The sequence below is a fragment of the Perissodus microlepis genome, chromosome 7 (genome assembly GCF_051167445.1).
Source record: "Perissodus microlepis isolate ML-2025 ecotype Zambia chromosome 7, ASM5116744v1, whole genome shotgun sequence".
Classification (NCBI taxonomy): Eukaryota; Metazoa; Chordata; class Actinopteri; order Cichliformes; family Cichlidae; genus Perissodus; species Perissodus microlepis.
The window spans coordinates 3182717-3197725 of record NC_140467.1 but is presented as its reverse complement, the minus strand read 5'-3'; the positions used below and the strand labels follow the sequence as shown (position 1 = coordinate 3197725).

General features: G+C 42.5%; 1 protein-coding gene across 2 annotated transcripts in view; it reads right to left on the bottom strand.

Moving 5' to 3' along the window:
* tspan9a (tetraspanin 9a) overlaps positions 1 to 15009 on the bottom strand; it is a 185923-nt gene that overhangs the window by 66672 nt on the left and 104242 nt on the right. Inside the window, exon 3 of one of the 2 annotated variants that reach the window (XM_084932812.1) lies at positions 6981 to 7060. In XM_084932812.1, the coding sequence (XP_084788938.1) occupies positions 6981 to 7043 (63 nt within the window). In that variant the 5' untranslated portion in view covers positions 7044 to 7060. Of the gene's footprint in view, positions 1 to 6980; positions 8199 to 15009 lie in introns of those variants that run through there. The other variant, XM_084932811.1, reaches the window with a different exon arrangement.

Here is a 15009-nt window from a genome sequence, read left to right as displayed (position 1 = left end):
CCTTTAAATGTCAGACAATTTGGACTAGCAAGCTACGGTGCTGTGCAGTCATCAACCACTCATCTTTAATGTTTTACTAGGAAAACGGGAAAACGGTTGTAGCTATTTATTGAAATGTGCAAAAATAAATATAAATACAGTAAAAAAAGCAAAAACAGAGTTTTTACCGTTCTGAAACTCTGAACACACTTCAGTGTGTGTTTTTCTACCTGCTCTTACTGCATTTTCAGTGTGTTTGAGATTATTGTCATTGCATTGTCTATTACATACTTGCAGTAGGTGCTGCATCGTGGATCAAAATCTGACAGCACGTTTCTGTTTCACAGTTCAATCATTTTTGACAAGAAGCACAGCCGCAAACCATGACAGAGCCTCTGCTGTTGTACCCTTTAGCTGAGTTCCTCCTTACATACTGACAATAATGTGAACAAAACCTGTTCGTACTGTACATTTGCTGTAGATAATTTTTAACGCTTGCCACTTTTTCTTTTGTCCTCCACTTTTCCAGTTTCCTTTTTAAAAGATAACGCTGCAGAGATATGCCAGGTCTTCAGCTGGTATCGAATCAAAATGCTATGCAGGCATGTACAATAACAAAGGGCCTAAAGATCCAATTTCTTTGCGAAATTGTTTGTTGTGCAGTCACAACATCCCTTTTTCCACTTGAATATTCACAGGCCAGTATTAGGTGGCTTATCCCGCCCCCACACAAAAAAGGTCAGGTATGAGTGCTGGACTGAAAATGAATGAAAATGTCCAAAGAAAAACTTTGGAAGAACATCCGAAGGTCTGAAAACTTTACAACTTTTTTAAGCAATAATCTCCAATAGTGAAATTTTACTCACTGTCGGAAAAGTAGAACAAAAGTGATATTAAGGTAAGCGACTGCAAAAGCACTTCAAAAGCTCGAACTCTAATAACAGAGCCCAGTGTCTGTTTTATTGTTTTGCTTCTATATTGAATCCCTGCAAGTGCACAGATGTTACAAACTGTCACTACATGATATATAAAATGTTCAAAAGCTGAAAAGCTACAATGATTGTTTGCTTTTTCCTGCACAAATTGAATCTGACTCATGCAGTTTTTCACAACGGTTTGCTTGATAACACAATCTCTGAGCCTTAACTTGCATGTGAAATGTGAAATCATTCACCGCTGCAAAACTGAATGGAAAGGCTTGCTTTTGTTGATATTGCTGTTCAAGATATCTATTCACTGTCAATGCACAGAGAACAGATACTTTGCTTTGTCTGCTTTCAAAATATAAAGCAGACAAAAAGGACAAGACCCGTTTGATCAATAACCCGAATACACGACCTGTTATGGTATTTTCTGTGTCACAGTTCAGTAACATCAACACATTATTGACTACACAAACAGGGTGCTATCTTCTCTACTGCCCGAGGTGCACGACGTGGCACATAGTCATTACAAAAGATCTCGCCTATGTATGCAGAACTAATGACACTCCTGTTGTCCCCTTGCTGTCCTACTCCGTATCTTCATATCTCTTGTATACTGTGTTGGGGAGAGCAGGATATCTGTGTTTAATGTGCAAAACGGAGGAAAAAATAAATTTTTTTTAATTCATGGAGATTGCATAGTTGAGCCTGATGAGCTATTATACCAGCCACCTCATCCGTGACACAAATGGGAATGAGATTGTGTTTTTATCTTGCCTGAAATTAACAAGTGGTTAGCTGTGACAGGTTAAGTCTCTACGCTCTTTCTACACTTCCGGCATCTGTGAAGGATACTAATGTGAATGATGGAGGGAACAGACGATAAATGGTGTGTACCAGCAATTGTGGAAGTCAGCAAACTGCAATTTGTGTGCCAAGCAGTTACTGTTCTGTCATTTGTTTCTGCAATGTTGACCTGTCACTACAAGTCAGCGCCAAACAGCTGAGACTAAAAACTGGACAAAAACTACACCTGCAGCCCCGTCGCTTTAAGCAAACCGAGTAGCAAACATCAACTATTACATGTAATCTCTCCACAAGAAAGACTTGTACCACTTCATATAAAAAGAATGGCATTTACATGTTTTGTGGAGCAGGTTTATTCCACATTCCCTATATTAGGTTGCTGACTCTTTGTAATAAAATGTAGCCTTTTTTTTAGCTACTTGTGTGTTATAATCACCAACCAACAGTACTAAGTGATTGGTTAAGAATCTCAATTCCCATGGAAAGGCAATACCTACCGACTGCATCCAAGCGTAAAATGCACCTCAAAATCTCCCGCTCTATTACCTTGCCCCCCTAGAGTGAAACACAGTAGCTCCATTCCCCAGCTGATCTGCAACAAGAGCTAATGAGCTCAGCGGCTCTACACAACACGGCTGGGAAATCGAAACAGCCTGTGTGAGAAAGAGACGTGTAAATGAGAGTGATCTCCCTAGACGATCTGCTGGACAAAGGCAGGCATATGGAGATATTTACCAAGCAGGTCAGCCAGTGTGAATCAAGCCCCAGGGATCTACAGGGGATGCTAATTACAAGACTCCAAATAATTAAAATGCACATGTGATGTTCTTTATGTAAATGCTACAGGGAAACTGACAGGCCAGCTTGCAGGCTGCACATTTTTGGCCATGACACATCTGTTGATATCCAAGCATGTTATACAGTATGAATGCCTGATATATAAGAATAATTTGTAATTGGTTGTATTGATAAGCGAAACGACACTGATACATACAATATAAAATTAATATTTGGAGGTGTAAGATATCAAAAGACACACTGGCCAAGATTGATACTGCTTTCTGCCACTTTAAAGCCACTGTCAATTCAAAAAACAGTTTTTCATTCAACTCTCATCTATTTTCCTGTGCCCAAATCCTTGTTTCACCTGGCAGTGACTGATGGAGTTCAGCTGTGCGACTTGTGAAAAAGAGGAAGAAAACGAAAAGTCTTTTACAACACAAGCTCTCGAGCTATTAAAAATTACTGAACTTTTCATGTGCCGATATGGAGAATGAAAAATAGGCACACTGCTTCAGCAACTTAGACTGAAACCTCAGGGGGTTCCAGTCTGAGTAAGCAAAGGGACAGCTTGTGTGAGTTTTTTTACGAGTTCGATAAAACCAAATAAAAACGTGTCAGTACGCTTATATGCACACTTCTAACAAACCACCTGGAGTCTGTCAATACTGCTTCTCTTTGTAGCATCAAAGCGCAAGCATATACGAAACCTTAAGTGTCAAATTCGGTAAATCGATAGGAAAACGAATCTTCTGTTGCTTTGGACCAAATGGTTTATAAATCCTTCAGCGATCGCCTAAGTAAGCACAAGAATTCATGAATGCTAAACACATTTCTCCGCTAACAAAGGAGTAGCTTTGATACTAGAACCCCTCTTGTACTTGTAGGACAAAACTGCTGAACTGACAGTTTCCCTTTAAATATGAATATCAAATGAGGCTCTACTTTTTGATATGGTGTGATAATGCCAGAGCTCAGATTTAGCGTACAACCTACTATATCTTAAACAATTAGAATAAGCTTGAGAGCAATGCTGTTGTAATTTGTTGGAATAAATCCTCAGGGAGAGTTGAGAGCGTTTACTGTGAGTTCAGAGAACACATTGCACAGTTAAGGCTAAAATCCTTGCTCCGAGCAAGAACACAAACACCGATATGTTCTCAAGGCTGACACCAATAGGGCTTAATGTCAATCATCTTATCGGGATGGTCAAACAGACCTTGAGAGCATGTGTGCTGGAGAACAACAGATCGTCTTGCCAACTAAACCCCAGACTTTGTCACACGTAGCACCACAATGCCCATTTGCTTTGATGATATTGGCTTTAGCGTAGAAGGAACTGCGCTCATGATCCTTAACCGCACAACCCAATACTGCGTTAATCTGCCTGAAACTCCCCCTGCAGCTCAGACTCTTCTAATCCTTTATAAGGAAGAGAAGCCAGATGGTCGTGAACAACTGCTGGGGGGCCTGAGGATGAGCGAATGTATGGAGATGTCTGGAGTGCCTGTCACTGTTTACCTTGTGTTTTAAGTTACTAGTGTAAGCTCCATGAAGTGGCCTGTGTGTGGCTGGTGAATGCACTTCCAAGGATGTGTGTGTGTGCACAGCAAATGTGCTCATGCACAGTTAAAAAGAAGAGACCCCCGCTGCACCTGGTGTCGGGTTACCGCAGCTTGCAGTTCCCCTTTCAGTCCTGAGACGAGATGTCAGAACTTAAGAGGCACGCCGCTCTACCAGCTTCGGTAACCATACGATTCCTGGAGTGTCAGATGCAGAGTGGCACAGTCCCAGGGGTCTCGAGATACATCATACCTCTCACCCTCGCCCCTCCATTTCAGAGTACTCGGGCACCCCTTTCTGACCCTTCAGTGACAAGTGAACCTTTTATTTACAGCTCCACTAACCTTCAAATTGGTGCGCTGCGGCCTGAAAATCCAGAGTGCCAGTCAAGTAAGCTGTCACGTGGAGATACACTGAGACCTTGCAGCCACATGCTGCCCTTCCCACCCTTCTCCCACGAGACACTGATTAAACTCCTATTAAAATGATTGAGTAGTAGGAGGAAAACAAGAGTATCAATCTGCTGCAGCAATAGATTGGAATGTGCATGGTGGGCATTCATTAAGTGAACATTATCAGAGTAAAAATTCAATTATTTCGCAGCAGGGTATAAGTTGTGCTGAGAAAGTTCCACACTTAAGTTCTCTCTCTCACACACACACACACACACACACACACACACACTCTTATGGTCACACACAAAGAGGACGCTCCACTCTCACTGAAGAGAGTGCATTTACAGCTCTATCTTTTACATGCTTTTACAGTCACTATAATGCATCAAGGTCATCAAGCTAAGTTTCACATGAATCTAAGACTAAAAGCTTAATCTAAAGTCTAGTTTTCACCCACTTGTTAATGCAGAAGCTGATTATTAGTAGCAAGGTTTGTTTGCAGAGCACAAAGTGTCCCTGGAAGAAACCTGGTAAATTAACACTTTCGTTCATGCTTTTGTTTCATACATTTCCCCTGTGATGAGCATAAGGACCTAGTGGATATGGCCTCAGCTAAGCTGACCTTTACTCGTGTACTCAGGCAGCTTTTGATCTATCATTTGAGATGAGCAGGCTGGAACTGACATACAGCTGACATAGCCATTGTGTCAATGTGAAGTCAAATACAGCTTTGAAATATAATATCCAAGTAAAAGGTCCAAGAAAAGTACTGCAAATTCACAAAAACTATTATTATAAATGTGACTTCTTATGTCTGATATTGGTTTATACAAATCTGCATATAAACACATATGTTGATCAGGAAAGTCGCTTTTAAGGGATGAGTTATGTATAGCCTCTTTGGTAATATAAGAAGAGGTCAGACTTTAGTTTCATCTAACGAGTGCCCTGAATAGCCTGTAATTTGTGCCAAATTGTAACATTTAATCATAAATAAATAATAAACTTTGTTTGGCTATTAATTAACACGATGTAAAAGAGTAAGAGCAGCAATTCAAATGGCATTTTGTTTCCCTAGCCAATTTATAATTTCAACAATTTGCTTGTTTAATTTTTTGAAATTAATTAAACACAGTATTCGCTATTAAATGAGCTGCCTCCATCTGTTTCAATAAAGCTTTTAGTATGGAAAAACATGCATTATGCTGTAATGAAAAACATCTGATCGATCACTCATGCACCCAAAAATCAATTTGGGAAACTGCTCTAAAATGCCATCCTTAATTCTAACAGTGGTGAAGTCAATACACATACTGACCGAGTTGAGAATGGGTGCTCACATAAGGCTAAGTCAGCGTCTGCAATAATGACTCCATCATCAAATAAGCTTTTTTTTGACCCTATCATCCCCTTAAACAAATATTAGCATCATTAGTTGGGTATATATACCTCTGCCAATCACTATCACACCCGCCTCTATGGACCTGCACATGATCTCAGACTAAGATGAAGGTGCAGCCTTCAAGATGAAGAAAGGTCTGAGCTGTCCATTTTTCTACATATAAATTTGACAGTGATGTAGATTTCAGCTTGTGTGGTGCATGTTTGTGTATACATGTGTTAACGCAGCTGGCCTCTAGTTAATGCCCACTCTGTTGTCCCAGTTAGCTGGGCTATCAACCCACATGACATGGTGGGCCTGAGTTGATTCCCCAGTTGAGATGTTTTTACGCTTCATGCTTCAATGCATTCACACAAAAGGCTTGGCCTCATAACCCATAAGCCCGATAATCCAGTCTGTAAACATTCAAGGGATGGCCACTTTTACCATAAATGCCCATGCTTGGTTACACTGTGGAGACCACCACATGCTGGCCAGGTTACTACAATTCTAGTGATATTGCATGCGATAGAAAACTGAATAAATTCTGTTGACAATTTATCATACCGTGAGTCAAGAGGAATGACGATCCATCAGATCAATTTAGACTATCGCTGACCAACTCAGCTAAAATCCCCTTGCCATTATTGTGCAGCTCATCTGTGTAAATGCCCTGCAGGAGGATATAGTCTTTCCCTTGCATACCAAAAGCAGCATTGCAGCTTCATGTTCACTGTAAATCATGCGACCATGTGAAAGACTGACTTTACTGACCTCCAGGACCTCTTTCCACCAACCCCCACCCGAACCGAAAGGAATAAAAAAAAAAAACACAAAAGGAGACCTGGTGCAATGCCACGGACACTGTCATGACATCCAGGAATAGCAACATGCACAGAGTAACACGCATAAACACCCTGATGTAATTAGAGACGCATGACTGCCCTGACAGCCATCATTTTGTCACAAAGTAATGTCTCCTGATGAACATTTTGAATAACTTATCACACGCATATGATATGGCTAACGACGAGTAGTGAATCACTCGAGCCAGAATTACTTTGGCAGCATCATCTTTTAAGATGCTCAGAATTTGTATCAATTGCATCAAGTAAGATGCAATTGAGGAGAAGAAAATATAAAGTCACTTACCCAGAAGATGAGATTGAAGATGAACATCATATACTTCAAGCAGCAGAGGCAGCCTCTTGCCATGTTGCACTTCTTAAATTCTAAAAGGAACACAAAGGATAGATCCAGGTAAAAGACTATGTATTTGCTGCCTTTGGGTGAGCTGTACTTGTTGTTAGTCTTGTCTCCCGCGCTGGCGTCAGCTGCAACTCCAGTCTGCCCCTGCTGCGTGTTTTTGCGTGGCCCCGTGGAGCCGTAGAAAGCGCCGGCAGTGAAGCCGCGGCCGCCGAAAGGGCGGCCAGACGTGGAGGCTTGAGCAAAATCGGATTCGCGGCTGTCTACAGAAGGGCTACGGTGAATGGCTGACTCCTCACTGCTGGACTTCTCCATACTCTAGGGCTGCAGCTGCTGATGAGGGGCTCTCTGACACACAGTCTACCATAGTCTCAGAGATGATAGGACAGAACAACTTGCCCTCCAAATCTTCACTGCTTCACCTTCTGAAGCAATAAAGGATAAAATCCACACAGCAACACTACATCCACCTGAAACCCCACGGATGGATGAAAAGGTCTCCTGTGTAGAACTGAACTGCTCAGGCACCTCTGGCAGGTTTAAGTGTCCTCTGCTTGGTGAAGCTCTCTTGCTGTGATAATCCTAAAGTAGAAGTGCAAAAGGTTCCTGTGAGGAGCATTACCCTCGCCTTATGACAGGACTGTCTTTCTGTGAAGAAGTTAAAGCACTTGTTCTATCCTCTCCTGTAATATCACTCTCCTCCTGCGCGTCTTAATGCTGTGCCCGGCTGCTGCGGTGGGAGTGAAACCCCCGAGAGTCTCAGCTGCTCCACTTCCACGTTCTCTTGCTGACCTGGTAACTTTGATTCCCCCTGTCCCTCCTCTCCTCTTTCCACTGCCCCGCGCCTGTTCAGTCCTCTTGTCTATGTGTGCTGATGCGCTCTCTCTTCCCTGGGTCTATCTCACTCTCTGCTTCTTTCTGATTGTGCCAGTATCGCTCTTTCTCTTTCCGAGTGTGCCTGTCTACTCTAGTGTACCATTCTTTGCTCAGCAGCTCAGTCCCTCTGCTCTGCCTGTGCTCTGCTCTCCCAATAGGAGTGCACTGGCTGATGTGCTATTATCGGCAGACGCAACTAACGGGCATTCCCTATCTCCCAACAAGAGCACTCACCTCCTCCCCCAATTCTCTCTCCCTCCCTCTTGCTTCCTCCTGCTCTCTCTCTCTCTGCTCATTCAGTCCCTTCCCACTGCTGAGCAGGCAACCAATGCAGCAGCTGCAGCCAGACCGCTCCTCCTCTCCACTCCCCGCGTCTTTATTAAGCCCATCACTGTGGCTGCTTTGACTAAACATGTTCAGCAGTTTCATATTCATCAGGGGAATTGAGAGGCCATAGATAACAACAACAAAATAAACACACACACACACGCAAAAATCAAACATGAAGATAATTGCAGATGAGTAAGGAGTTGTGGAGTAGCAGGGTTAAGGGATGTGAGGTGGAAATTTCTGGCAGTCTCTTTTGCATATGAAAAGCTTTGAGCATCAGTATGCTGATGACACTGACACCTGTGATTTCACACATGCCAGAGAAGCTTCTCATTCTGCTTTAATCTGTAACTTTATTCATTAATGTTGCCATAAATAAACTGTAGTTAAATCTGACTGTGGGTTATTCACATATTTTTTTTCTTTCTGAAAAACTAGCTTGAAATAGCAGCCAGTCCCCACTGGAGTGATTATTGCATATCACATGGGTGGTGGCGACAGTACTGGGGTCCAGTTTGATCATACTCTTACTCTGTTATTCGTCACTGCACTCCTCACATCCATGTAAGGGGACACCAATTATCTGGCAACATCCAGGCTCTGGAATTATGGCACCATCTCAAGCATGGAAAGAGGCTTTAAGATGGTGAACGCTTTCCAATGTAAAGCCAGGGTGAAACGCACAAGAGCCCTGCTGACTCACACACTAAGCTAACAAGACATTATAAAGCTTCGATTAGAAAGTGTTCCACACAGCTAAAAGTTCAGGATTCTCTGCAGTAAATGGAGGGTAACTGACAATTATAATAATACAAGATAATAAAAATATGCACAAGATAATTATCTGTCTGAACATAACAGCTAATGTAACCGTTTAATTTTTCTTATCAGCTGTAAGAATCAACTTTTTTTTTCTCTCCAAAATGAACGTGCAGCAGAGGGCACATTGTTTGGTAATTGTTGCCTCTCGGCAGAACAGTGATAATGGGTCACCCTGCAGACATATGGAGGGAGAGTTTTAACTCAGTGGTCTAAAAGTTCAATCTAGAAATACCCAGTTAACAAAGACAAGATTATCCTTGCCTTCAGCTGTTTCACTGCTGGTGGAGAATTATCTGCCTTGAGGAAGCACGTTTATAAATACAGAGAATTAATGCAAATTATGGCTTCATGGCTTCGACAGCAATTATAATTATGATGGTTGAAAATTCTGGAAAAAAAAACACTTAAATTTTGGTAACAACGGGATCACATTGGAAAGAGATCGAAAGTAAACGGCCACTTATAGTTTTATTACTAATCCTAATCCTATCATTACCAATGTAGCAGTTTGACATTTAAGCACTGGGGGTAATAAGGAATGAAGTTTCTCAATAACAGCATGTGCACATTGCTCAAGACTTATATTGGACCCGTCACAACTATTGGACCTGAAAAATGTTTATTCGTGGAAGTGGTTTCTCAGAGCTGCGGGTTCCTGCTGGTTACTGCAGCAAACAACCTCAGAGTGGTCACTTTGGCTGCTAACAGGTTGCCATAATTGCCTGTAGTTTTTTACGTTTGTCTGCAAATATTCCCTAATAAGCTGTTAAATGGAGAAGGTTTCCTTAAAAGTAAAAGTTGAGCCTCAGTGCTGCACCCACCGTAGGTGCACTTTTTACTTTGAAGGCAAACGTCTCCTCTAAGGTGAGTTATGGTTTTAGCAGTTTTTCCCAGCACCCACACCCACTAACCACTCTCAACTGGAATACTGTTCTCATGTTTCCCCTCACGCGAGTGGTTGCCAAATAGACACAGTCTTAAAGCCTGGGGCCTTATTTAATTGACCTTACATTTTCACCACAATTGTCACACATGCAAAAAGATGGACAAGTTAAGGTCACATGGTTAGTGGTCCCGTGTCTCCCTGTGAGTAATCACAGGCAATTTATTAACCATCAAATACCCTTTAGCCATCTTCAAAATGTTACCAGAAATGACAAAACTGCATTGACAAATATGACTCTACCTAAAAGAAATAATAATTACAGGGCTTTTTTTTTTTAAATGAAGACAGAGTTTCATGTCTCGACATTGATTATAAGGCTACAACTAAAACAATGGAAACTAAGACTTCTTTTCATCCTCAATTTCCTCATTTGACTTCACGAGAAAGCAAGTAACCACGCAAAAGACTTAAAGTAAAGCTTATGAAATGTGTACGTGTTTGTTATGAACAGAAAATGCAAAGAGTAACATTTATCTATCACATATCACAAATCTATCAGGGCTCTGTGGGGCTCTCACTGTATATCTTGCTGACACTTCCAAGTAGCCAAGTAGTAGGACATACCCAGGCCTACACAGATTCAGCCGAAGAATTTTTGCCCAGTAGCTGTTGTATTTTGTTAAGGGGTAGAGCAAGACACAAAGCTCGAGACTCCAGAGAAATGGACGTCTGTGGGATGACACAAAGGAGTTGAAGCTTGAAGAGAAGATGAAAAATATGCAGAGCAGCAGCCGAGTAGACCAGAGCAGAGAGGCTGCGTTTAGATAGAGACGCTGAGTGGGATGAGATTGCATTCAAACATTCTCTGTAGCGCTCAGTAAATCTGGCAGCTCCTTAAACATATGTATGTATGTTTCAAAGGCAGGACTGAAGAGATTAGAGATCACGGGGAACAATTATAGAACTCTCTGAGAGCTCAGCAGGCAATGCTTTACAAAACAAAATGAGACACAAATGCTATGAACAAATAATGACTCATTGTTGGTATCACGATTGTGTAAACCAATATCTCGAATACTGAAGTCCTTAAAATATTAGTAAAAGAAATACTAATGAATACCAAAAATTCTTTCATCGAATTAGATGCTCATTTTCAGCAGTTTCAATACTAACAGCACCGTCTTTGCCTCCTCCAGCCCCTCCACACTCACTAGCAGCTGAAGTAGTTGATGTTCACAATGGTGAAGAACACTTTAAGAGGAATTTTGAGAAGCGATAACGCTCCTGCTTTCATACAAATGAATCTGGCTGGCTCACACATTCAGCTTTGCCATTAACATCAGACGTCTCTTAAGTCATCATTAAGGCAGCAGCTATCGGCTACGGATAATAATAAAATGATAATGTTAACGCTGGAGCTAGACAACAAACGTCATTGTCCCTGTCAATCTATAATTTAAAAGCTAGGGCTAATTTAACAGGATGAGACAGTTATTTGTGTCTAAAAAGTGCTTCTCTTGTTTCTTGTTTTCCCAGAGTGAAACCTTGGCCGATTGTGACCCCAGCCCATTTTCACACCTTGTCTCCTGTGATTAGGCAGAGGATCAATAGGGAATCCATGACCTGATTGGGGACCCTGTTTAAGCCCCATAGGGCTTAAAATCTGGGACTCAGTTGCTCTTAGAACTAAAGAAGCTTCTCAGATTAGAGGTGAAACGTCTTCAAGGAAACTTAAAGAAGTCCAGACGCTTTTCTTTCCAGGCTCCTCAGACTATGACTGAGAACCTTCACAGACATAGTTATGTTAGTCTATCTTTCTGCATTAGTCAGCTTAAAAATAAGTTCATCATTGATGTTATTGTTTGTAGTATTCTAATTTTTTTGGTATGTTTTTTTTTTAATTTACATTTTTTCACCGTGGTTTTGAAAATGGTATTGAGTATTTTCCTGGGTACTGCTATCAAGTTTGACATTTAGTAGGTAATAGGTGCATTTTCCCAAAAACATCTTTTAACATAGAAATAGTAGGTGGTACACTTATTGAAAAAAAGCCCTTAAACAAAGACCTGTGCAATGCAAATTGCAAACACTTAAATTGCAGCCACTGACTCCATCTTAAAATGTTGTTGTTGAAGCTACTCAGCAGTGAATTTATGGTATTATTCTCAAATGTTTGTATATTAGTGTAATATCAGAGATAATGTATGCATATCTTCATGATCTTTGTTGTTTATGCCAGCTTAACTGTGGTTTTATTCATTCTGTATTCTCTAAAATATAGACATTTGCCTCCCAGTGATGTCCTAGTAAAAGCAGAATATTAAAAGGGATATTCCCTTATGTGTTGCACTTTCATAAACAAATAACTACTGAAAATCAGTGAGTAATACATACCAACATTTTGCTACTATAATGAGTCTAACATGCAGTAGACTGGATCTGCTGGGTAATGATCTATCTATAACCTGCAACCTGAAGTTTGAGCCCTATAATGAGGGAAATCAGGGACATTTTGAAGGTACACGTTGGTTCTCCTGAGTGGACAGGGTGACTGGAAATCAGCAGAAACTTGTTGTAAGTGATCATCTTTATCATATAAGGAAAACTGCCTACGCTTATGTGAATAGTCTCATTGAGGATAACGACAATCCTCAGAAAAAGAGGAAACCGTTAATGTTTTCACGAGTATATGAAACGTATGACGGCACCTTCACCGTCATTTGATCCCACAGCTTAACTCTTGTGTTCTAGACAGAACTCTCCATCATTACCAAATGAGGGAGATTTATTGTGCAAATGGCAGTCAATTCATCCAGCAGGCAGCAGTTCAGAATGCCGAAACTCTGTGAAACTATTCTGATGAACTATTTTGGCCTGACACTTTGGGCCAGATTTACTAAGTACTATAAGTTAACATGAAGCTGCAATGGAAAAAATGACATGAATGGCTGGGGTGATCAGCTAACAATCCACTAATTTAGAGATACAGATGCAGCAAGATCTTTTAAACAAAGGTAAATACAATCTACCAAAAGCAGCATAAATTAGCAGAGCAAATATGACCAGACCTGGTGAGAAATCAATCTACTAACCAAAATAACACATCTGATGACAGGTTTTGTTTCTGGAAACAGCATAGCAATTCAGATCAATGTGAGGCAAATGAAGGAGAATCTATATGTTCTGATGTAAGGGTGAACCCTACTATAGGAACTGATAAAGACCATGTGAGGTCTTGAAGGATGGAGCAGCATTCTCTCAATAAATCCCGTTTTCTACTTCAGCTGTCAGAATTATCCAGAGAAGTGCTGCTTTATTACATGGTAATATTTGTATAGCGCTTTACTAGTCCCTAAGGACCCCAAAGTGCTTTACACATCCAGTCATCCACCCATTCACACACACATTCACACACTGGTGATGGCAGCTACATTGTAGCCACAGCCACGCTAGGGCGCACTGACAGAGGCGAGGCTGCCGGACACTGGCGCCACCGGGCCCTCTGACCACCACCAGTAGGCAACGGGTGAAGTGTCTTGCCCAAGGACACAACGACCGAGACTGTCCAAGCCGGGGCTCGAACCGGCAACCTTCCGATTACAAGGCGAACTCCCAACTCTTGAGCCACGATCGCCCATTACAAGCCCATCATGTAAACCTGCAATCTGTACGTAACAGCAAACCCATATAATGTGTAGAAAAACAGAAGAAAGCATTATCATGTGCATTAGTGCTCATCTACAGTAGCTCTCGATTTTACTCCATATGGTTTGAAGCTGCACGTATTTATGAAAGTCAGACCTGCAGCCAGCAATCAGTCTCTGCAAATAGAGAGCATTTCTACTCTCTCCAGCGGCTGCTCGCCACATCTGGAGTTCCTGAGCATTAAGTGCCGCCCTTTCTATCTGCCCCGTGAGTTCACCTCGGTCATCGCCACGGTGGTCTACATCCCACCCCAAGCGGACACAGGTATGGCTTTGTCCGAATTACATGATGTGCTGAGCTCGCTTCAAAACAAGGACCCGGACGCAGCCCTCATTGTAACAGGAGACTTTAATAAAGCGAACTTCAGACAAGTCATGCCAAACTTTTACCAGCATGTCTCGTGTCCAACGAGAGGGGATCGAATTTTGGATCACTGCTACACGCCATACAAGCAGGGCTACAAAGCTGTCTCACACCCGGCTTTTGGAAAGTCTGACCACAACGCCATCTTCCTCATTCCCCAGTATAAACAAAACATATGGAGGGAAGACGTAACCACGAGGGAGGTAAAACGGTGGACTGCCCAATCAGAAGCTACGCTACAGGACGCACTCAACGACGTCGACTGGGACATGTTCAGAGCATGCGCAGTCGACATCAACGAGTTTACGGAAGTAGCAGTATGCTTCTTCAATATGCTAGCGGAGGAGATTATCCCCACTGCGAGGGTCACCACATTCCCAAACCAGAAACCGTGGATGGACAGATCGATCCACACTGCAGTAAACGCCAGGACCGCCTCCTACAACGCGGGTCTCGCCACTGGCGATATGAGCGCCTACAAAGCGGCCTCATACGGCGTGCGGCACGCGGTGAGAGATGCCAAACGCCGGTACCGGGAGCGTGTGGAGTCCCGCTTCCACCAGGGCGACACACGGAGTATGTGGCACGGACTACGCACCATTACGGACTACAAAGCCAGGGACACTGCGCCGATCAACGCCGACTCTGCATTCACCAACGAGCTGAATCAGTTCTACGCCCGTTTCGAGGTTAGCCAGGCGGCTAATGCTATCTACCGCCTGAATACCGAGGACAGTGACGTCATCAGCGAGAGACCGGTGACCAGCATCACGGAGCATGACGTCCGAGCGGCATTGAGGAGAGTGAACACAAGGAAAGCGGCGGGGCCAGACGGCATCACCGGCCGTCTGCTGCGCTGCTGTGCTGACCAGCTAGCAGGTGTGTTCACTTACATCTTCAACGAGTCCCTGGCGAAGTCTGTGGTCCCCACATGCTTCAAAAGATCCACCATTATCCCTGTGCCCAAGAACAGCAAACCCTCATCCCTGAACG